A 22,758-nucleotide genomic window follows, 5' to 3' on the forward strand; every position below is an offset into this window, starting at 1 on the left:
CAGAGAGAACCAGTATGATACATTTTGAATGTACCAAATAACTGACAATTTTTTCAAAGAATTTGAAATAGTTTTTATGATGTGCACAAGTGACAAGAGGATGTGAGGCTTGAATGAATAATTTACAGAATTTCAGTTGTGATCCAAGAAATGTACCAAAGCAACCGTGAAAAACTGTAATATATCCACCATCTTTTTAGTTTCCCTTGATGTCATGTTAGTTATGTTTATGCCTCTTTTTGGGGTGGATGGTAGGACCAAGTGTAGTACTGCATGCTGTCCAACAGAGGGCAGCAAGAGACCCCTCTTTTGTCTCCAAAGAGAGAGAGATCGTTTACAAAGTCTATCTGAGATCAACAGCCAGACGTTTGGGTCTAAACTAAGGAAGGACTTTGATCAGACAATTAATCCTTCTTTGTCCTCAACCTCAACATAAACTATAGCCTTTTGAATGACCCGAAAGGTATGTGTTTGATAATAACTACTATTGAAATCTAGAATAGATCATTTTTGATAGAATGCAGTAACCTTTAAAAAAGATTGCCATTATACAGTGATGTACTGGCACAGCTGTCTCGCAATGTAATGTGTCCAGTTACCTCATTTCCTTTCATCTGTGTATCCTGTTCTCACTATTGTCTAGACCTGCACATATTAGAGAGGTCAAGGGGGAATTGTAGAGGATTTCCCCTGGTCACAAATGACTTCCTGGGTATTCATGGGGGCAACAATACTTCAAGATTTGGTTTCTTACCTGGCATATAGTTAAGAGGTTTACACCCATTCCGGTCCAAAAAATACCTAAGATGGGGAAAATCTAAGTGTACACACGATAACCCAGAGTTATATTGATTTACTCTCGTTTACTGTAAAACTCAATTTTATTGGTACAAAAACATGACAGCTGATGGTTATTCAAATGCAAAGTGATAGTTAGTCAAATGTAGTTTCATACAGTGATGATGCCGGTTTAATAATTACATGTTCTTCTGATACAACTAAATCAATACCACATTTAATTAATGAGTAACACTACATTATGTTAAAATGCAGAGGTCTTTATTCAGCACAACAGTAGAACAGATAAAACTTCTCTTACCAACAAATAAACAATACCTGCCACTTCCTGTGCACTTTGACAGCAAATCCATTCATGATAGTTTAACATATAAAACAACCTTGGAGGTAAAACATTAGAATTTATGTTACACATTATCATAAAAGAGCACAAAAAACAAACCTGTCTCCCTTCCTTCATACAGAAGTGCTGAAAGTAGGATGATTTAGAAAGTCCCCAGAAAGCAATGATTCAGAGTCCTCATCCCCCTTCCCACCCCAAATAAAATAAAAACAGTCCGTGTTATTTCCAACAGATTTCCTTTATTACCAGAGGACCGGATAAGACAGGTCGTTCTGCCTGTTGTATGGTGGGCAGCACAGCTCAGCTGTTGCTCTCAGTCCTGTTACGGGAGTTCAGAAGGCCCCTATCTCTGTCCCCCACGGTCTGTAGGGCTTACTGAGGCTGGGGGAGGGTCCCACGGGGCTGTGGGCTGTTGCGGAGACCAAAGGAAAGGCGCTGAAGGAGAGAGGGAAGGCAGACATGGAGGTGAGGGAAGAGAGGAGGGGTGCGGAGAGCTTGGTGGGAGACACAGACAGCCCCAGGGGCAAAGTACCATTGGGGGGCACCCTGAGGGGATCTGTAGGGGACATGACATTAAGTCTGGGGGGCACAGATGCTTCAGTGGAAGAGGAGGACGACGAGGAGGAGGGAGGGCTGCTGGCACTTCGGGGTGTGGCTGTCCGGCCCTGGGGGTGATGCAGGAGTAGGGGGTGTGCCAGGTGGGTTGGGGGTGTCCCGAAAGCTGAGCCCCAGGCTAAATGTCCTGTGAGCCCAGAGTGAACCTCTCTCTGAGAAGCGTAGTTGTTGAGGTGGGATACCAGGCGAACACGCAGAGGGTCAGCGCTGTCCCGCCCCTCAATGATGCTCAGGTAACGAGCCGTCTCCGCCAGACACTCCCTGAAGCCTAGACTGCGGTAGTCCTTGGCCAAAGCATGAGCCTCAAAGTAACCTGTTGAGAGACCATCTCAGAGTCAGAGAAACATCCAGAACTCACAGCTCATTGTAGCACATACACTCGATATCAAGACTGGTAGACATGTTTTACATACATACAATACAACATCGCATATGTTGATCTCTATGAAATAAAAGTGCAATAAAATGTATTATTCATGTTACCATAACTACAATCTGAGAAAGGACAGGTTAGTATAGCTATAGACAGTCTCACCTTTACCACCAGCTGCATGCAGCATCTTCAGATGATCTACTGTCATCTGCAAAACCTCTGCCTTTTCAAGTTTAGCAGAACCCTGTAACAGGAATTATCCAATCACTTTGACCATTACTACAAATTGTACACAAAAATATAAAAACACGTTTCTTTTTACTAGAATCACCAGGCATTGACTTGAAGAAGAATTCCACCATGTAGCTGCATACCTGCTTTTCAAAGGCACTTGGAACGAGTCTTCTCAGTTCGGACAGACTGTTGTTGATTCGATCACGACGTCTTTTCTCAATAATCTACGCATAAAAGAAAGCATAACATTACGCTGTGGTCGACAGTGTAGTGTAAGAGAACAGCCGCTTAATGACATCCATGCGTAATTACGCACGGCACGATAAATGGATGACTCACTCCTCTGCGCCGTTTTCTGGCTTGAACTTGAGTTGTTGTAGGAGGCGACATGGAGTCGAGGGGAGAGTCCAAGTGTCTGAAATAAATATAAGATAATACATTAATTGTAACTTTAAATACAATTAAATAATGATATTACGATCATTGGTAATGATAGATCCATACTCAAGTGTTACATTGTGGTGTAAAGTGTCCAAATATTGTTAAACACATGTTAAACGTATTCTACTACGAATTTCATAGTTCATTATTTTAGAAAGGTCTATCGTTAGCGCCATTCCCAATAGCACAACGCATAACGTGCACATTTATCATAATAACATAATAATTCTGTTTCTCCGATGCGATCATGGAATTACAACAAACTGCAAAAAAGTAATGACTGAATTTACCCATTTTCGTCAGCACTGTCTTTCTCCACTTCAATATTGTCATCCAGTTCGCTGTCGGACGAACTGTAATTATGATTTCTTTTCATTTCGCTTCCAGACAATGTTGAGAAAAGTCCTTTAATGTGAGCTCAGTGTGCACTGTCAGCGGTGGGTCTGCGCAACAGTTTAAACGTCAAGCCTTGTTCCCACCCATGGTATTATTTTCACACGGAGTGGAAGAGGGGCGGGAATTGGGCGGGAATCTAAATCACTGAGCCTATTACAATCAAGTTGACACTTGACTGACATGTTTGGATGTTTTAGACGATGGATGTCCCAAAGTGGTGTATGGGCCTCTATTCCTCCATGACCCATTGAAATGTAATTGCTCAATTTAAAACTTTAAGGTAAAATCCTTTTTGTAGATCAGATTACACTTACATAACAGGCAGCAAGACTGTGAAAAAATGCCAGAGAATAAAGGTAATCTCTGTACTGTGTGTGTGTCCATGCCTTGGGCCTGAGGGCAGCAGGTTGCTGACATCAGAGGCTGAACACAAGACCCCTACTAGCCTGAGGTCCTTCTCTTCAGGCAGCCTCTCAGATCAGCAGACAACAACAGCACATGGAGCCCTCTTATTCAGCTGTGTGAAGTTGGGGGGGGGGCACACATGGCCTTTCACCAGTGTGTGGCTCTTTGTCAGCTGTGTGGTTCAACAACAGCCTTGATCAGCCTGGGGCCCCAGTTTACATTAGTGTTGCCAGGCAGCGCTAGGAAACCCCCTCCATGGGCGACATTCGGGTTAACTGCCAGGCTCAGGGACACCTTCCCAGAGAGGCCCTCACCCACTGGAGAGGGGTAATAGCACACATTCCTCCTTGTCAATCGAAATGTTTCGGAATCAGATGTTTGGGTGAGAAGTCCAGGCTGGAGGAATGACATGTCCATTGACATTTGAGGTTGGATTATTGTGATAATCCAAACACATAACGAGGGGTGGTCTGCTAAGGCTGTGATCATTATGACCTTGGTGAGCAAGGGTCATAGGTCAGACTATATAAAACATGGGAACGCTCACTGTTTGTGTTCTACTGTGTAACTAATCCCTTATGGGTGGAAGCAGGCACAGAGGAGCAACCTGAGGCCTAGAAGAGGGAGAGGGAGGTAGAGAGGGAGAGACACAGATGAGGAGAGAGAGAAAATAGAAAGAGACTTCTACTACGACCTACCCTAATGATTATACATTCCTACAACTAATATAGTTCTGATAATCTTCTGCCTTTCGTCTTTAATACAAACGTCAAGTCTGGGACCTGTCTATTTCTCTGTCTGATCATTCCTGTCATAGCATGAAGGAAAGGAGACGTCTGGTAATGCAATCAGTGAGAGTATGCCCCTCTCCAGCCTTTCTTCCCAGCTCCTTGTGGAGAGCAGCTGTTGCTCTGTGCTGTCCATCAAGTCAGTTGTTAACTTATTGCACTCCAAGACAGACAAGTGAGGATGAGAGCTTGACTCAAGGAAACAACTGTAGGCCAGTGTCAGGAGGCTGTCAGTAGTGAGACAGAAAACCTACAGGCCTCATTCGGTTGGCCGATGCAGAGTCAGCCTGCAAAAGCCTTTCCCCCCCCCCCCACACACACACACACTCATTGACATAAGCACACACACAAGAACAAACTAAGACCTGAACGCATGCATCCAATACCTGCATTTCCACACTCAGTCTCCATTTGGTCGATTTATAGACCCTGACATGTGTGTAATCCAGTGCTGAAACACACCCAAAGCCCTGCATGCTCCTTGGACAGTAGCCCTAATGCAGGAATGCTGTCGGACTCGGTTTCCCAGAAATCCTGGGTCAGGACAGAATCCAGAGACAGATACTCAGTGACATCAATGAGAGCCCTTTTCTCGACCTTTACCCCCCTCTTAGACATTGTCTCAGACTGACTTGCTGATGGGTGTCAGCATCAGTGAATTTTCGATGGAGTCACTGTTGTTCATGGTAGTACTAAGCTGACCAGACTCTAAAGTGGCAATGCCTCCTGAGGATACTTCAGCTCATGGGGTCCCCGTCAACTCCCCCTCCTCCCTGGTCACCCGTCAACACAAAACAATACTTCTCACCTGTTGCACAAGCGCCTACTCTTTCAATCTTTTTATGCTCATTCATCATGACCATGATAAAATAAAAATCACGTTTGAGATACTTGCTTACACTACAGATGTGGACTGTTTTTGCTTGATAAAGTGTGCTCAATGAAGTAATAGGGATTATTTATTCCCTAGGGAACTACAACTGTACAACAAATGTTATTCCAAAGGAACCTAACTAGCTTGTTGACCATCGGGCCAATACTCTCTCCGTCCCCCAGAACCAGGACACTGTCAGGAAGCTAAGAGGTATAAGCAAGCATTTGTTTGAAACTGGCGTGTGCCCAGCTGCCTTCCTCAATCTTCCCTCAGGTTTCCCTTGGTGACTGGATGTGTGTTTGTGGTGTTAATGTGTTTGTACGTGTGTGTGTGGTGGTGTGTATGAGTGTGTGTGTGTGGGGGCTGTTGAGCGAGTGTAGGCGTGCGTTTGCATGTGTTTATGTGCGTGTGAGGGAGAGTGTGTGTTTTAGGAGTGAGAGTGTGTGTGTGTGTGTGTTTAGGAGGTGCTGTTTCCCACAGCCCTGATCTAATTCCGTGGTAACTCAATCTCCGTGTGAGCGGTTCCCGGCGAGTGTTCTCCCACCCGTCGACAGCCTCTCTCTGGCTGGCTGAGTGTGTCCGACAGAGGCCGGCTCAGTCTTGTAGGACCCCCCCACCTCCCCTCACACCCCTCTCAGCAGGATTGATTTACTATGTCAACCGTTGGGGCTGTCGGCAGCAGCGACGCTCACAGGCCTCTATGCATCCTGTGTGCACACCACCCCGACATCTTATACCTGTCATTCAACAACTGCACCATGATGGAGGGAGGGGCTGTGCGTGTGTGCATGAATGTGAGGTTGCGTGTGTGTGTTTGTGGTGTGTGTAGATTATGAGCTGTGGAGACACGTGTGTGAGAGCTCATGTCTGACCTGGAGACATATGGAGATTTCATTGGGGGCTCTGTATTTTACAACCGAGTGTCTGGTTTTTGGATGGGTGGAGATTTGTATTTCCAACACCAACTGCACGAGGTGTGATATCATCATGGCCCCAGCCCTGGTTAACACCACAGGAATCTAAAATCATAGAGGAGATCCTTCTCTCCACTCCCCCCCCCCCACCCCCCATGACAAATTCTATGAACGGTGCCATCCATAGAGCTACTGAATGACCGGCGACGGGTTACCGAGGGAAACGTGTCCCACACCGCCTCCATTCAACAATGTTATCCTGAGGGCTCCAGCTTCCTGCCTGTCCCCCCACAAGTTCCAGTCAGCACCCAGGCTCTCAGTGTGGCAGGAGGCAGGGACCAGGCCAGGCCTAAGGCCCCATTCCCACCATTCAGCCCCAGCACACCTCATTCCTCACCTTCCTGCCTTTGTTGGCACCCATTCACGAGGTGATATTTGGATAGGTGAAGCAAGGGGAGGATGTGCCTACTTCCTTGTTGCTTTGTTTAGTTTTTAGGTTTGTTTTTTATTTATTTATTTGAGGATGAATTCCTACCGATACGAGGATCTCACAAGTGTCTGCGGTGTTTTTGAGTGCTGAGGGAATGAAAGGGGCTCAGAGACTGAAATGAGGGTGAGAGGCAACCAGAAAGTACTCATTCTTTGAGCAGCAGAATATAAGGCTCGGCTTTGACAAGGAACTTTCTCTCGATTGTTGAACCTTGAAAGGAAATCTGTGTGATCTAGTTGAGTTTGGATAAGTAAAATCCTAACGCCCTTTCCACCTTCACACACATTCTGGAGCGATACATGTCGAGGTGTATTCTTCAAAGTGTCTGCTAATATGTTACTTCTTCTTCCCACACAACTTATATAATGTCACAAAGGTAAGTGGAAGGGTGGAGGGATGGGTGAAAGGAGGGGTGGAGAGGGTGGGTGAGAGGAGGGGTGGAGCCGGTGATTGAGAGGTGGAGGGGTGGGTGAGAGGAGGGATGGGGGCACAAAAAAGCCCACGGGGATGCGGCACGTGACAACCGTGGCAGGGAAGTAAGGACCAAAGAGCAAACAGCTTTAGAGGCCACACAGAGCTGACCCAGATACAGGAAGAAGAAAAAACATGTTTGCATAACAATAGGAAAGTAGAGAAAACAAGAGTGTTAGTGAAACTCTGTGGTTAAGATCAGACAAGAGGCTGAAGGGCGAAGGGGGGAGACTGTATGACGGGTGGCGTTTCTGACCCTCATAAGGAATTAAATACATTTAGACAAAAGATTGATGCATTGTCTGCTCTCTGATATCCTCTGGGCTGGCTTAGAGACTGCAGATAGATGATAGTTTAGATTTATTTTGCATTCCACATCAATAAGCAAGTTTTAAGGGAGAGAAAACAGGGACCTAGGTTTTTATTGTTGCCAAATGATGCTTCTTGGCCAACAATCTGAGGATCTAACTGGCAACAAATTACAACATTTTAAATGACAAAAAAGTTGAAAAGGGGAAATTTATGGAGTGTCACAAGTTTATCACAAAAATGTCTTCTTTTTCTGTGAGCCGGCTCCTTTCCCAGCGGACGTTCAGTGCCAGCTGTCTTTGCTGCTGTAAAGTCCTGCTTTCCCAAGCTCCGACCTGTGGGAAAATCTGTTGTGGCCAGTAATTGATTCCGCCCTGCCAGCCCCATTACTCTCCACTGCAGTCAAACTGCCAGTGATCTGCAGAGAGCCTGTTAGCTCAGTCTCTTACTTTCTCTCTCTCTTTTTCTCCCCCCTCTCTTTCAGACACACTCACAAACTATTTGTTCTCTCTTCTGCTCTTCAGCAACCGCACCCCTATTTATCCCTCTGCTGAGAGATCCCTGTTTACAAACATTGACACAACCCAGACCCACAACATTCACATACACACACGCGTAAGTACTGACAACACACACACACGTGAACTAACCACTGGCACACACACACACACATCGGTGCTATTAACAATACCATAGTTCAGACACGGGACAAGATTCTATTAAAAACACTAACAATCCAACAATTTTTGGGGGGATGTTAGACACCTCTGACCGGCTTTCTCCATTAACTGCTGATGGGCAAATTGAGGATGATTTCATCTGACATGAAGGGTAAAAGTGGAGTGGCCTGTTTGCCTGAGACTTGTCTTGGCCATTCATCCATTCTGTCATCGCCTCCAATTGGATAATCACACACGAGCCCCCTACTCTTCCCCCAAAAAATGAAATATTAACTGCAGTCATCTGCTGAGAGGTCCTGCTTGCTTGTCACAGCCTAACACTTACCGCATGTCTAAATAAAGGTAAGCGCTCCCTCCCTCCAATCAAGCCACAATTAGGGGTTCCGTTCTGTGCCTTTGCATCTGTGTTGCACACTCAGCCTGAGTCAAGTGCAAGTGGCTGGCGTGGGGGGCTGAGGGTTTAGCTGGCTTTGGAAGGGGGTGGAGGTGAGGGTGAGTGAGTGTGTGTGTGTGTGGGGAGGAGGGGGCGGGGCAGTGTTGCACTGGGTAAGCCAGTTACCAACCACACGTTTACATGACCACCTCCTCTGTATCCCAGAGGGGTACAGTACCCCCCACCACCACCACTGGGGTAACCAGTTTCCACCACATGCTTACATGACCACATACACGGTGGCAGCGGAGAATCCCTTGACATTTACCCTCACCATGCTTCATGTATGCAACCCTCAGCTGTCTCAAGTCACCTCCACCCCCACTCCCTTTAAAACAGAAGTATCAAATCTACGTGGGGTTGAAAGCGAAAGTGTTCATCTATAACAGGAGCCCGGGACGTGCAGGGACAGGAGAGACCTCCAGCAGAGTGATTTATAAAGGACTCTCATGACCGCTGCATGCTTTATATAACCACCGGCTGAGGGCTGCACTTTCCCATGTAGTCAGGGGTCAGAGGGCCAGGCTCTAAGTACAAGGTGGTTGTTTTCCACACCGGGAACTGTGGCCCACTGTTGGACATCTGAGTGAGCATGAAACAGGGCCCGGCAGGTTCACACATGCTGCTTCAACTCAAAGCAAAACCTCCGCCCACCACGCTCCCCGACGGTCGCCTGCAGCCCCCATGTGCATCTCAGCCAGCATCTCTTCCAGCATTCAAAGAAAAAGCAGGGCCTTTGTTAGGGCTACCCTCTCACCCCCCACCTCAGAAGCCCCCTTACTGCCTCCGCTCCCTTCAACCCGATCCCCATCAGTGCGCTGCAGAACGGGGGGCCCGGAGTGCAGGGAGCGCGTGGGATGAACGGATGAGAATGGAGATCAAAGCAGGGAATCATGAAAAGGCTCCCAGCACACAAGTTCGGGGCACCTCTCTGCCCTCCTCCCCACGTCGTCACGCAGCCTTGATCCCTGCTCCGAGGCAGACTACATGTCACGTGTCCCAACCCGGGAGACGTCTCCCTCTCCTCTCACATCTCTCTCTCACACCCTCCCCTTTCCTGTCTTTCCCATCTTCCTCCTAGCACCCATCTTCCTCCTAGCACCCCTCCTTCTACCCACTCCTTCTGTACTCTCTCCTCCTTTTACCTTCCCTGTCTACCCTTCCTCTTCCCTCACACCTCTCTCTCCTTCTCTCCTCCCTCCCTTCCTCCTCCAGTAGTTGTCTGCAGGACCAGGGAGGAGAGGGCAGGTCCCACAGGCCGTGTGAGCCTCCCTCTCAACAGATGGATGCGATGGGGAGCCGATGCGATGGCTGCCCCCTGCTGGAGCTTGGAGTTGGCAGCCAGAACTCCAATACTTCATTAGAGCCTAGAAACTTGCATGGGTTCTTCAAAAACCTTCAGAAAAGTTGTTCTTTAAACTTTAAAGGACCGACACATATTACCCTTCCCAAATCTCCTCTACGCCTAACAGCCGAGACATCAGGTATTAAATATGGACATGTCAATCCATACACGCACATGCAGAATACACACCCACAAACACCTACATCACACACACACACACAACAATTAGAATTTCAGTTTAACCCACGGGACACACAGCAGACACAGAAGACTGCAGCAAGGTGATCAACAAGAGCAGCTGTAACCCCCTTTCCTCCAGCCTCCCCATTACCTGCTTACTTAAACACCCAACAACAGCTTAAATTTGCAACATAGCAAAGTCAAACTTGAAACCCTTGCGTTGTCCCTGAAGATCCTCTCTCAATTATTCATGAGTGCTCTCAGGTTGGACCCTGGGAACAAGCTGAGCGAGGCCCTGTATCAATAAGAAACACTGGCCACCACAATGGGCTCAGCCTCCAACTACACTGTTGACAGACACCCGCACAAAGGAGCAGAAAGGGCCCCCCCTTCGCTCTCATACACACCGAAGAATGTGTCAGTGTGCAGCAGCTCTGAGCTGTGTTTGTACAGTATATACGGCTTTTGTCCTGGGCCACTGTTTCGCCATTCAATGGGCGCTTGAGTGTTGATGAAAACCAGGAAGAAAGCCTGCTATGTGTCTGCCAGGCAGAGGGCATATTCATTAGAGGGGCTCCAGGCCTGCTAAATGCCACCTGAATCTGCTGCTAGCAGCCCTGAGTGAGAGAACAAGTAATCCCTTTATTACATTGGTAAACATCCAGCCACCGGGTGATGGTAAGTTGACATACTGTCTCACTCCTTTCTAATACAATTCAACAGCTTACTGACTGGGAGAAGATTAAGTGTATGTGCAAAAAAGGACAAACAAATCAACAGTTGTGGGAACTTGCGGCCCTGTATCTCACAGGAATTCAGATGTTATGGTGTCACAAATGTATCAGTAAAGTGGACCGATCTGTCATGGAATGGTGGGAACAAGCAGGGGAATGTTATAGAGCAGCTGGGCAGGACACAACACTGTCTAGGGCTGACCCCTAGGCTCTCACACCTGCTCAGATACCAACATGCCAGTATATTAAACTCATACAAACTGTGCTTCTGTGCAGGCCAACACCCACCCCCAAATCAAAACCTATATCCAACAATAGGTGGCAGCAATTTGTCTATGGGTCATGAACATCTTGTGTTTCGCATTTCTCTGGCCACAATACTGGGTGGTGGTAGACACCACAAGTTTAGAGAGCCCTTGCTATACTGTTTGGTGACAGAGACAATGAAAAATATAGCATGATAAACTATTTCAGTTGATGATTTCTGTTTACCTTCAGTTTGGTACCTTTAAAGACTGTTAAATTGTACATTTACATTTAGTCATTTAGCAGATGCTCTTATCCAGAGTGACTTACAGTAAGTACAGGGACATTCCCCCGAGGCAAGTAGGGTGAAGTGCCTAGCCCTTACAAACAAGAAGTATATTAAAGTATACTATAAGTATACTAAAATATGGATAGTACACTTTTAGTTCACTTTTGATATACTTTTAAGAAGTATGCTTAGAAAATAGTTCACTTTTAATATACTTTTAAGAAGTATACTTAGAACATAGTTTACTTTTAATATACTTTTAAGTATGCTTTGAAAATAGTTCACTTTTGAATACTGCAAAGTAGCCTGTGTAGTGCACTTTCAGTTCATTAAGTGTACTTCCTCAAGTACTTCAAAGTATAGTTTGGAATTCTCTAAAGTAGCCTGTGTAGTGCACTTTCAGTTCATCAAGTATACTTCCTAAAGTACTTCAAAGTATACTTTGCAATACTTTCAAGTGCACTTTCATATAATGTAAGTACGTCAACAAGTAAACTTCTAAATGTAATTTTACTATTATTTACTAATGTATTAAAATGTTTATGGGCCCCTCAAACGCCTCAGATCTTGAGTCACTTGGCGAGAACGGGGCCCTCATAATAGTTTACTCCAGATTTGTAGCTCTTCACTACGTACTCAATAACGTACTTTTAAGAAGTATGCTTAGAAACAGAAAATGGTATACATTTTTTCTGGAGTAGGATGTATGTTTTCTATTATTTTACAGCAAAAACAGTCAAAATAATTTAAAAGTACCTTACAGGTTAAATTTTTTAGATCCATCTCATTCTAATTATTCATGTCTATGAAAATCTAATGCATTGCACATTGAATCTTTTTTTGTTACTGAAGCTGTAACCTTAATTACTGCTAAAACATTCTGAAACCCTAAACTCTTATACTAATAATTATTAATTGGAGTATTAATGGAAAAAAACTAAAAAGCTACTTGAGAATTTGAAGGTTCTACTGTCAAACTGACTGAAGAACGAAATAACGACGTGAAATAATGAAGATAGTGTGGCTCATTGGCTGGTCAATTCCCATGATGCAAGGCGGTAAATAGTGTTAAAATTTGCTGATAAGTTTTCCGTTTGTTCGAAATACAAATGTAACTTCATGAATTTCGTTTTTTATGTGTCTGCTTAGAATGTAGAGTTTTGTTGCGTGGTAATTGTCATTGTTGTGCTGGTTTACCATTGTAACCATGAGTTAAATTACTGTTACATTTTATAACAAAAGTTGGATTCAACTTTCGTATTTGCGGTTGAAGTGAAAGCTACGAATATGCAGTAAATTGTTACGAGGGCCCCGTTTTTTCCAAATGACTGAAGATTTGAGGCATTTGAGGGGCCCGTAAACATTTTAACATTAGTAAATAATAGTAAAATTACATTTAGAAGTTTACTTGTTGACATATATTGAATGAAAGTGCACTTGAATGTATTACAAAGTATACTTTGAGGTTCTTTAGGAAATATACTTCATGAACTCAAAGTGCACTACACAGGTTACTTTAGAGTATTCCAAAGTATATTTTGAAGTACTTTAGGAAGTATACTTGATGAACTGAAAGTGCACTACACAGGCTACTTTGCATTATTCAAAAGTAGTGCTGTCAGTTTAACGCGTTATTAACGGCGTTAACGCAAACCCAAATTAACGGCGTCAATTATTTTATCGCGCGATTAACGCTCTTTTTGGCCTAGCAAACTTTGTAGTTTTTTTCACATGCTGTTGCCACAACTACCGACGTTAGAAAAACTACAACACCGCACCGGATCTAGCTAGACCGGAAACAAAACAACAGGCACGCCAAACACTCGTTTGGCTTGCGAGCTGGCTAAAGAGTAGTAGCAGAGCCCGTTTACGGATATTAGACATTCTCTGGTAGTAGGCTAACGTTACGTTTTGAGTGGATGACGAGCGCGAGATGCCGAAATGGATGCCAATAAGATTCTGAATGGAAAGTTTGCTTTTAAAAAGTTGCCAAATGGTTCTATTGACAAGACCAGTGATCTGTGTGTTTTGTCGTTGTAAACTGAGCTATCATCGAAGCACGTCCAGTCTGAAATACCACTTGATGGCCAAGCACACAGCTGATGCGAATTCTCTGCCCCCTCGTCAAAGCCAGGCGATTGCAATGTTGTTTTCAATAAAAAAATGTTTTGCACAAAGCAATCCGAACCACTTTTCTATGTTGATAAGAGCATTAAAATTTGAAAAAAGATTGGGACAAAAAGAAATCAGGGACATTTAGAATAGATAAAAATGTGCGATTAATTGTGATTAATCGCGAGTTAACTATGACATTAATGCGATTAATCGCGATTAAATATTTTAATCGTTTGACAGCACTATTCAAAAGTAAACCTTGAAATACACTACAAGTGTACTTTAAAGTGTACTAAATGACCTAAAAAGTGGGCCAATTCAGTTTACTTAGTACAAAAAAAGTATGTAAATAAGTACACTGCTAGTATACTTTAAGTAACATGATAATAGTATCCTTTTTATACTAAGTATACTTACAAAATAAACTTGAAGTATACTTCTTTTTTGTAAGGGAGCCCAAAGACACAACATCATTTTTGTGCGGCCGGGAATCGAACTGGCGACCTTCAGATTACTTGCCCGATTCCCGATCCGCTCAGTCACCTAACTCCCCGAGATCATAAACTCCCCGAAGTTATAATTGTTTGGCGGCTCAAATATTGACATAACTGGTATCAGTGGAGTGCAAACATATTGAGGTGCAGTATTCGAATGTGGTTTGTTGATATGCGGTTCACTGGCTCCATCTACTGGATGATTTAACTTGCAAGTAACTTCTACAGTTTGGGTCATCAGCATGCTACCAGAAAAGCATCAGGATTTGATTGATCGAGGACATTTCAGTAATCCAACTCTAGCGACAACAGCAAGACCTTGCATGCGTTATGGGACTACAGGCCAGGTTTTATGTTTTGGATGCACATCAGACAGGTCAATCATGTGCAATATTTGTGGTGATGAGAGCTAGTATTTCTCTTCTGAAAGGCCATGTGCACACATGACTTAAGAAACTATATCGATTTTATTTTATGGTATGTATTGACCTATACTTAGTTTTCATGGAAAGTCCTTGGTCACCCTGGGTAGACGATTGCCAGGCTAACTCACATTGCAGTCTAATTACAACCGCACCAACGAACCACACGGTGTGAAACTAATTCAGATTTTCACCACGCCCCTTATCCTTTGTTTCCATGGGAGCACCAGCAACAGCGCTTGATTGGTGTGTCTGAGTTAAGCGCGTGTCATTAAGGCTTTATAAATCAACTTTCTCGTACACGTTTTACGCCTTGGACAAAGGGTGGTGTGGTTGTAGAGACTTCCTGGCTTGACACAGCGACTAAATTGTAAACATGGTTGACCAATTTGTCGGAACTTGGAAGATGGCCTCTAGTGAGAATTTTGATGAATATATGAAGGCAGTAGGTAAGTACTGTGAATTGGTGGTTTGTGACTGACCATGTGGCTGGACCATGTGGCTGGTTTCAACAAACCTCACATTAGCAACAACATCACTTGTTGTGCATTTGTCGTGCCTTTGACAGCCAGCTAACTTGGGCAATCAAACTCTTACCTGTCGACTACATTACAGGTGTCGGGTTTGCCACCAGGCAGATGGGTAACATGGCAAAGCCAAATTTGCTGTTCAGCGTGGATGATGGTGTAATAACTATGAAGTCTCAAAGCACGTTCAAAACGACAGAGACGAAGTTCAAATTAAACGAGGAGTTCGATGAGACCACAGCGGATGACCGAAAAACGAAGGTGGGTGTTTAACAAGCAATTAACGAGATGTGCTCATTTTAAGCAAATATGCGGACTATCTATCGACCCATTTTCAGACCTCGGTGACTCTCGAGAACGGTAAACTTGTGCAGAAGCAGTCCTGGGATGGCAAGACCACGATACTGGAGCGGGAGATTAAAGACGGAAAACTCATAGCGGTGAGAGTTGGTCTTTTGCGACAGGCAAGCGTCGACAGTTCAGCAAAACTGCACAGAAACTGTTCCGTTTGGTATAAGTGCTTTTTTTTATAGATGTATTGCATGTTTAGATTTCGAAATGTACTTCCATGCTAACAAAAATCTCTTTCCAGAAATGCACAATGGATGATGTTGTGGCGGTGAGGATCTATGAGAAGGAGGCATGATGGTCAGCTTGTCCCCCAGACAAGCGGCATCAGATGACATGCATTTTGTATTCTGTTCCAATACCAATTAGGCCAAATGCCATTACTTGTTAAAATCACATGCTAGGATGTTTAAATAAAAGTCCTATGTTGTGCTTGACATGTCTTGCGGTGACATTTATTCCTACAAAACGGGCTATTGGATATTTGTACGTTTTGGATTTATTTAATGTGTTGAGTTAGTGGAATCTGAGTGCCAGTCAGGGGCGTAGGCCTGGGTAGGCACAATTGTTCTAAGGCCTACCCAAAAACAAAAGTATTATGCACCGGGTGCACATCGCAATAAGTACAAAAAACTGAAAAGATGCCTATCTGTATTTTTCTAGGCCTACCCAAAAATATTTTTCTGGCTACGCCCCTGGTGCCAGTAATTCGTTTTTAGAAGCATTCCAGAATTAAACCAGTGTCATTGTGACAGTTCATGACAGGTGGAAAATGAGTTCAGGTTTCATTCTAAAAGCACAAATTCTACTGCTGGGAAGTTACATGTCACTTTTGCACATGGCCACATTTGATATTTGGGGGATTAAGCTTCATATATTTACAAATCAACTGATAGGGCTTGGGTAAGAGCAGAAATTCGAGGACTTGGTGGAATTCCATTGTACCAATACTTGTTGAAACTTTTTTTTATATGCACCATGCACCATTGTATGTTGCTTTGGATTAAATGTTATTTGAACTTTATATGGGCCAAAATGTTTGAGTTAAATGGTAGCAAGATGTTACAACAGCCAATAAGAATACAGGGTGGAGTCCTGACCCTCTGCCCATAAGCTTTCAACATTCATTAGACATGTGATCCCCAGATCCTGACTTGGATTGAAGACTTAATACCTCCGGATTAGTTTGACTTGACATGCCTTTTGTAAATTTAGCTGTGTTGCTAAGGTACCTTTTCAAAGTGAATTTATGAAAGCCAGCTTGCCTCATGACCAGCACCTTAAATTGGCATAACTGACAGATTTCCTTAATAGTGAAGACCTTGACGTTTGTCAACAGGTACACAAGCAGCATTGAATTCATTGTCCTAGAAAGAGGGGGAAGTTGAGGAGAGGTCCACTCAAGGTTAAAAATTGACCTCACGAGTTGCAGGCCAAGGCAGCTGAGATGCACAGACTTCCCCGTTCAAGCAAGTGCACATAATTCCTTTAATTAGTGTTCTCTGGGTCAGCAGTTTAGGGCCCAAATTCTCCAAAAGATTTCCAGCTTTTTGTGAATGATTATGTCTGAGGGTGGTGTCCGATTATGACCATGGGTGGTGCCACTGCAACAATCTGATTAATGAAAAAAGACTGAGGGTTTGCAGAGCCACAGAAATGAAACACATTTTAGAAGAGAAAAACCCCACAAAGAAACAGAAAGAGTACTGCTTTGGAGGGCAGTGGTTAAGGAACATTGGAGTGCAGAATTACAGGTATAAGCAGGAAGTCCAGTTCAACTGGGTTTATTACTCTGATTCAATGTAACACAAAGGGCACATGTTCGGTAAAATGCACTACACAGTACACACACAAAATAAATTACTAGTTCCTTTTTTAAAGTAATACTTTACTAGATTACTCACTGCTGAAAGTAACTAGTTACACTAGTTATCACCTGAGATGCACTTGACAAATAACAATATATGTACCATATATATGCCCAAATCAACTCAAATTATTTTTATAATGAGGACATACACAATATTTCTCTTTAATGCTTTTTAATACCACAAAGCTGACAAAAAGTTGTGAACATCAACCTAAAAGTTGTCAAGCATAACAAGGCTACAGTACTGGCAGGCAAAATGTCTCAAAATAAAATAAAGCTTAAAACTTTGGCAACATTTCCTCTACTATGTATGCTGCTACACAGGGGCGGCGCCAGATAATTTTTAATGCAGGTGCTGAGGGGGTGCAAGATCATTTACAGGGGGAGCTGCGCAATTATATATTATATAAATACTATCAGGGCCAGAGTGGTACAAATTTTCAGCCCCAAAACCAGCCCATCCCCAGGGGCCGAGCCATACGTTGAACATTCGGGGTTTAACCCAAACCTAAGACGTAGTCATGGTTTTTATGTGAGTTGAAATCGGAACTTCACATTAATGCAAGCGCGTATAGCGCGCAAGCGAGATTTTTCTGTATTATTTCTGTGCAAAATAGGTTTTTGAGGTTAGGGTTAGGGTTAATAACCCGAATAACCCTTAATCTGAAAGACTCAGGCCTTTTGAGAAAACATATTTTTCCCCACCCTTGCAGGTACCTAGATTTATGAAGTATCAGATCTTTTTAAGCACAATCTGATGCAGATGCAATTTCCCGCATTTACCTTTTTTTTTTTTTCTGAAAAGCAGATCTCAGATCTCATCAATAACACATTAAAAGATTTTGAAAACTAAACTTTCCAATAAGAAATGGGACATCTTCCTTAACTACCTGTCACCTTTCAGCACTCACCTCAGCAACAGAGCTGTCTCCACTGCCCCTGCATGCTGCCCCTGCCTCTGACTCACTCTCAATCTCAACCACCTATATCAGGAGACATGGAAATGCATTGATCATTATTTCATATTGACAATTGAAATAAGCTTAATGTTCTAAGAAGTAGCTAAATCATGTTATCAGCATATCAAATTCACAATTGTTATAGGTTTAATATTTACCAATACCCAATTATTATGCATGGGCAGCATACTAATATGGAGAGGAGGACGTGTCTCTTGTCTCATTAGATAACATCCTGATGGTAAGGTATAAGCTTTCAGATGATATATGATTTTAATGGTTGAATCAGTTTTGCCTTCATGTTACAGACTAACATGTAGCAATGAAATTCTGCAAATTGCCAAAATTACATCGTTGAGCAACCTTGTTCAATTTGGAAGACATTTCTGAAATGAAGGGTTAAAAAAAAAAAAAATGTTGGGAAAACTAGCATTTTGGCTAACGTTAACTCCAGATTAGCTCACGGGTGTTATGGCAGTAAAATAAAAAAGCAAAAGCATTTTTTTGTAGCTCTAGCTACTTGGAAAAAACATCCTTGTCATCGCTTTCTGCCCGAAACAGACGCCTAGACGGCCGAAAGCTAAGCTTCTGTCCCTCCCGCCACGCTGCTGTTTACATGCACGCAATCAGCGTGGAAGGGGTCCCCGGAGCTTTTCAGATACAATGACGCTCAGTTGCCATGGCACTGGGGTAGCTTGCGCTCAAGAGGTTATAACGTCAAGATGGAAAGTGAAAGAAATATGCTGCTCCGTCTCTAAAACTTATTTATAAGTTAGTGTAACTGGTTTTTGTATGACAGTTTTTTTTTTACCTCAAAACAAGTGTCAGTCTCAGCTGATTGCGTGCATGTAAACAGAGCAGCGTGGCGGGAAGGAGGGACAGAAGTGGCGTAACCATGACAACAATTGTCATGTATCCGTGTTAATGTGGACGGCAAACATTTGGAAAACGATGTGAAAACGCTAGTGTGGATGAAGATCGTTTTCAATTTGAATACGCGTATTTGTATTTACCCGGGCTAGTGTGGACGGGGCCTAAAAGTGTCGGCCGTGACGTCATTTCTGTCGCCCACCTTTTAAAAGTGTCTGCGACTTAAGTATGAATTGGGTTAAACAGTGGCTAACAAGCTAGCCACAGTCGGAAAGTCAGATATCAGTTAAAATAGATATCATCAGTTAAAATAACAAAACCTGTAATGTAATATCATTCACGTTTTACGAAGACTCGATTGGCAGAAGAACGAAACATTGATCCGAAGACACGGTTGGGAAGTGAACGATTCGTTCTCGTTTTACCTGGCAGATGAACGAATCGTTCACCTCCGAATTGTTTTCGGATCAATGTTTCGTACCTCATTCACTCGCGTCACTAGGTTTAGTAAGACGTGAATGATATTCGTTCACAAGTGATAATTACAGGTTTTGTTATTTTAACTTTTTTTTTATCTCGTCCGCGAGAAAATGAACAAATCACTCTCTGAGACTACTTGGGACTCCCTAGTCATAATGATTCGTTCACAAACGACACATCAGTAATTAATTGGCTTTAGCAAACATTCATAGCAGAATAGTTTATCATGTAGGAATTGGGGGGGGGGGGGGGGGGTGTAGGCTAGCCTGGCTCTGCCCACCTACGTACTTCCGCTCAATTTGGATTTTGCTTCTGTACTAGGTCTGGGAGCTCGGCTCTGAAGTCGGTTTCCAGAAGAAAAAAAAATTGTAGGTCCAATCAGCGAACAGAGGGAGTGGCTGAGAACGATAACGTTAATGTCATTGTTGGTGGCCATGATGTTGAGGCCCTCCTCCCCACGGGGTTCGGGAAAAGTTTGATTTTCCAGCTACGGCAGCCAGCTCCGTTACAGTAGTGGTGAAGGAGTTGGCTAAGGCGAACGCTTGCGATTGGTTATGGCAAATCAGAGTGGCTCTGGGCGGATCCAATAGTTTTAAACTTCAACAGAGGACCCGCCTTCAAGGAAATTAACGTTTGTCAATCGAGAGATCCCTCTGTACAAATGAAATGTACAAGGGTATGGTTAGGACCAGGCTAGGTGTAGGCTGCCCTTCTTCTGCATGTCATGCAGGCTTAGATTTGCGAAACATTATTGGATAGTTTTTATAATTGACATTTCTCTGGGCCAATCGGAATCTTAGCACTTGCGTCAGAATCTTTAAGCACACAGCGTCAACTGTTACTTGCATAGACATAATAAAGAATAGACGCCGCATCGAACGCTACTGCCTACTGGCGCTGACGAGACGTGGGGCAATGAGCTGTCAGCGCATTTAATTAATCATACCGCACAGAATACCAAACGGATTTTCACACAGTTTTTTTGCTGCAAAGGTCATACATGTAGCTATGATACAGGCGACATGTTTCGGCGTATTTTAATATTCATAGTGGGCCTTTCCTTTAAACCCTTTCCTGCCGGACCATTCAAATATCGGCATTAAAATGCCCATGGTTCCCGCGTCAATATCTTTGCCGTCCAATTGCCGATTTTATTTCTGAAAACTGCCAGATACTCATGACAACTTAAGCTCAAAGTACATGTCATAGGTTAGGGGTTACTGGGAGGGGGAAATAAATGTATAGTCAGCAACGGGTGCCATTGTTTTCCGAGGCGGAACGAGAGCGGAGACCATGGGAGATTGCCTGTTGGATTCACAGCTTCGAATTGAAATCGGAGACGATATTATGAGGAAAGACAAGTTTCTTAATATGTGTTGTCAATATTGTCAATTAAAAGTCTTACCTTTTTACTTATGAAGAATTTGTTTGTGGGAGTGACATGGTTATTTGAGCAAAGAATTACGTGTCCGGCTTGGCCGTTTTTGATAGGCAGCTAGTATGACAGTAGTAGCACTGTTTAGCCTCGATTACAAGTAGCCTCCTATACTATGACTGCCCTGATGCCTACAGTCATCTTGTGTAAAATTCGCTGGCCAATGTTTTCCAGTAATATCTGTTTTATTTCTACAATAGCATTATTGTGTTAGTTGTGTCATCTAAGTCAGTGTTATGGAATATGACACATCAAGTCTCAGTTCATAGCCGGGTATACACCGGCCGGTGCAGTAAACATAGGGGGCTAGGCTAGCTTGCTAGCTACAATTTCAGTACAGTAATATCAAAGATTATTGCTCAATTTCTCAACGTTGGTAAGATTCTATTTACAAAATGCTACAAATAGTACTGTAATGGTAAATATTACTTGCGAAAAGTAATCCCCTGAGCCCTATTTAAGATGGTTCGCCGATTAGAGCATGAATATGCTGCACAGTGTTGCGGCATCTTGTTTATTCTGCTGCTACGCAACTGGGAATTTGACCTTTCCAAGATGGCGGCCGCATTTCTCGCGCCCAGCAGCCAATGCGGCGTCTACTCTTTATTATGTCTATGGTTACTTGCACTGGCCAGCTTACTATCGAAGTTGAGTTAGCCAATGTAGTTAGCGATGCAAGCTAACGTTAGTTTGCTAGCTGTATGTAACATTTCACTGGGTCTTGCAGCTGTGTGTTGAGCAAGTCGCAGTATTTCCAAGCCCCGATAGTTAACTGACTCAGATGACGCAGTATACGACGTGCATGCGAGTCGTAGCTTCTCCATGGAGCTTCTCCATGCAGGGTTCTAGACAGAAACCAAATGGTCAACTTTTTTTTACTGACAATGATCGCTGCCAGCAAATTTCTTTTGAATTAGCAATTTTCCCCTAAATAAATATCAATCTTATTTACGTGTTTGGGGGCAAATTTACAGTTAGCAGATGGTACTGTTTGAATCGCGATTCCATCTGAAAAATACTGCTGGTAGCCTAACAACGTTGTTAGAATAGCTAGTTTCAAAGGGCATCTGCAACCGACCCACGCCCTACAATCTCCCCCAGAAATTGTACCATATAGTTCCTCTTTCAAGTAATTAGCCCCTGTGTTCAAGTGTTGAGTTAAATTAGCTGCATGATCTGTAAAGATTTTCGGACAAAGCTGCAATAGCGTACGTAACAGAAAGTGTTTAATTCTGGAGAAATTGTGTAAATGATTTATGTAGTTAGATAGTCCGAGGAGAATGAGTGGAGTTGGTGAGGCGCACTGGTGAGTTGCAGTCATTCGCCATAGTTCTAGTACTAATCTGAGGTCTCCATAGATATCTATATTATGTCTATGGATATCTATGCCTAGTCTCCTCCACATCTCCCCAACGTAACGTCATCAACAAATTGCGCTAATATGCTAATGCTAACACCAAATACGACAAAAACTGGTCTTTAATACCATTTAGAGACACCATTTGGAGATTCTTAAAATTATATACATATCTTAAGTGCTTCATGTACCCATTTATTAACAGTGATGTTTAACCTGCAATATGGCCTTTCAGTCACGCTCAGAAATGTATCATTTGTATATTAGAATTACAAAAACATTGAGCCAAGGGCACGCCCACCCCCCGCGACACTCACCTTTTTTACTCTGAGGAGTTTGCAGGTCTGTAGACAAATGAAATCCTACCAAGATGATTTTAATAGGTTTTTGGCAGAACTAACTTATGTCTTAATTCTGCTGTTATGACTGAATACCCCATTGTTTTTAGGATTAAGCTTTGGATAGTTCTTGGAGAATGGCAGTGTGCCACAGATCTTTTTTTTCCCCGAGGTGCAGGCAGTTT

The 22,758-nt window shown here is 43.4% G+C and overlaps 2 protein-coding genes across 4 annotated transcripts; one reads left to right on the plus strand and one right to left on the minus strand.

The window, feature by feature from the left end:
- Nucleotides 1-1,037: 1,037 nt before the first annotated feature.
- LOC146300560 (hairy/enhancer-of-split related with YRPW motif protein 1-like) lies at nucleotides 1,038-21,467 on the minus strand. Of its 3 annotated transcripts, none has more exons than XM_084703831.1 (6): nucleotides 21,308-21,467; nucleotides 18,046-18,117; nucleotides 2,703-2,778; nucleotides 2,504-2,587; nucleotides 2,292-2,373; nucleotides 1,038-2,069 (listed from the first exon to the last, which is right to left on the minus strand). In XM_084703831.1, exons 1-6 carry the CDS (start codon nucleotides 21,385-21,387, stop codon nucleotides 1,474-1,476), a joined length of 990 nt encoding a protein of 329 aa, XP_084559957.1. In that variant the 5' UTR covers nucleotides 21,388-21,467; the 3' UTR covers nucleotides 1,038-1,473. The 3 variants fall into 3 exon arrangements, with proteins under 3 accessions (XP_084559957.1, XP_084559971.1, XP_084559963.1); XM_084703845.1 differs by having other exon boundaries at nucleotides 20,849-21,384; XM_084703837.1 differs by lacking the exons at nucleotides 18,046-18,117; nucleotides 21,308-21,467 and adding an exon at nucleotides 3,095-4,676.
- Nucleotides 14,662-15,701, plus strand: fabp4b (fatty acid binding protein 4b). Its single transcript, XM_084703817.1, has 4 exons — nucleotides 14,662-14,838; nucleotides 15,005-15,177; nucleotides 15,255-15,356; nucleotides 15,509-15,701. The coding sequence occupies exons 1-4, from the start codon at nucleotides 14,766-14,768 to the stop codon at nucleotides 15,560-15,562; spliced, it is 402 nt and encodes a 133-aa protein (XP_084559943.1). The 5' UTR covers nucleotides 14,662-14,765; the 3' UTR covers nucleotides 15,563-15,701.
- Nucleotides 21,468-22,758: the final 1,291 nt, after the last annotated feature.

The sequence above is a fragment of the Hypomesus nipponensis genome, chromosome 2 (assembly GCF_054491055.1).
Source record: "Hypomesus nipponensis isolate SF chromosome 2, ASM5449105v1, whole genome shotgun sequence".
Taxonomy (NCBI): domain Eukaryota; kingdom Metazoa; phylum Chordata; class Actinopteri; order Osmeriformes; family Osmeridae; genus Hypomesus; species Hypomesus nipponensis.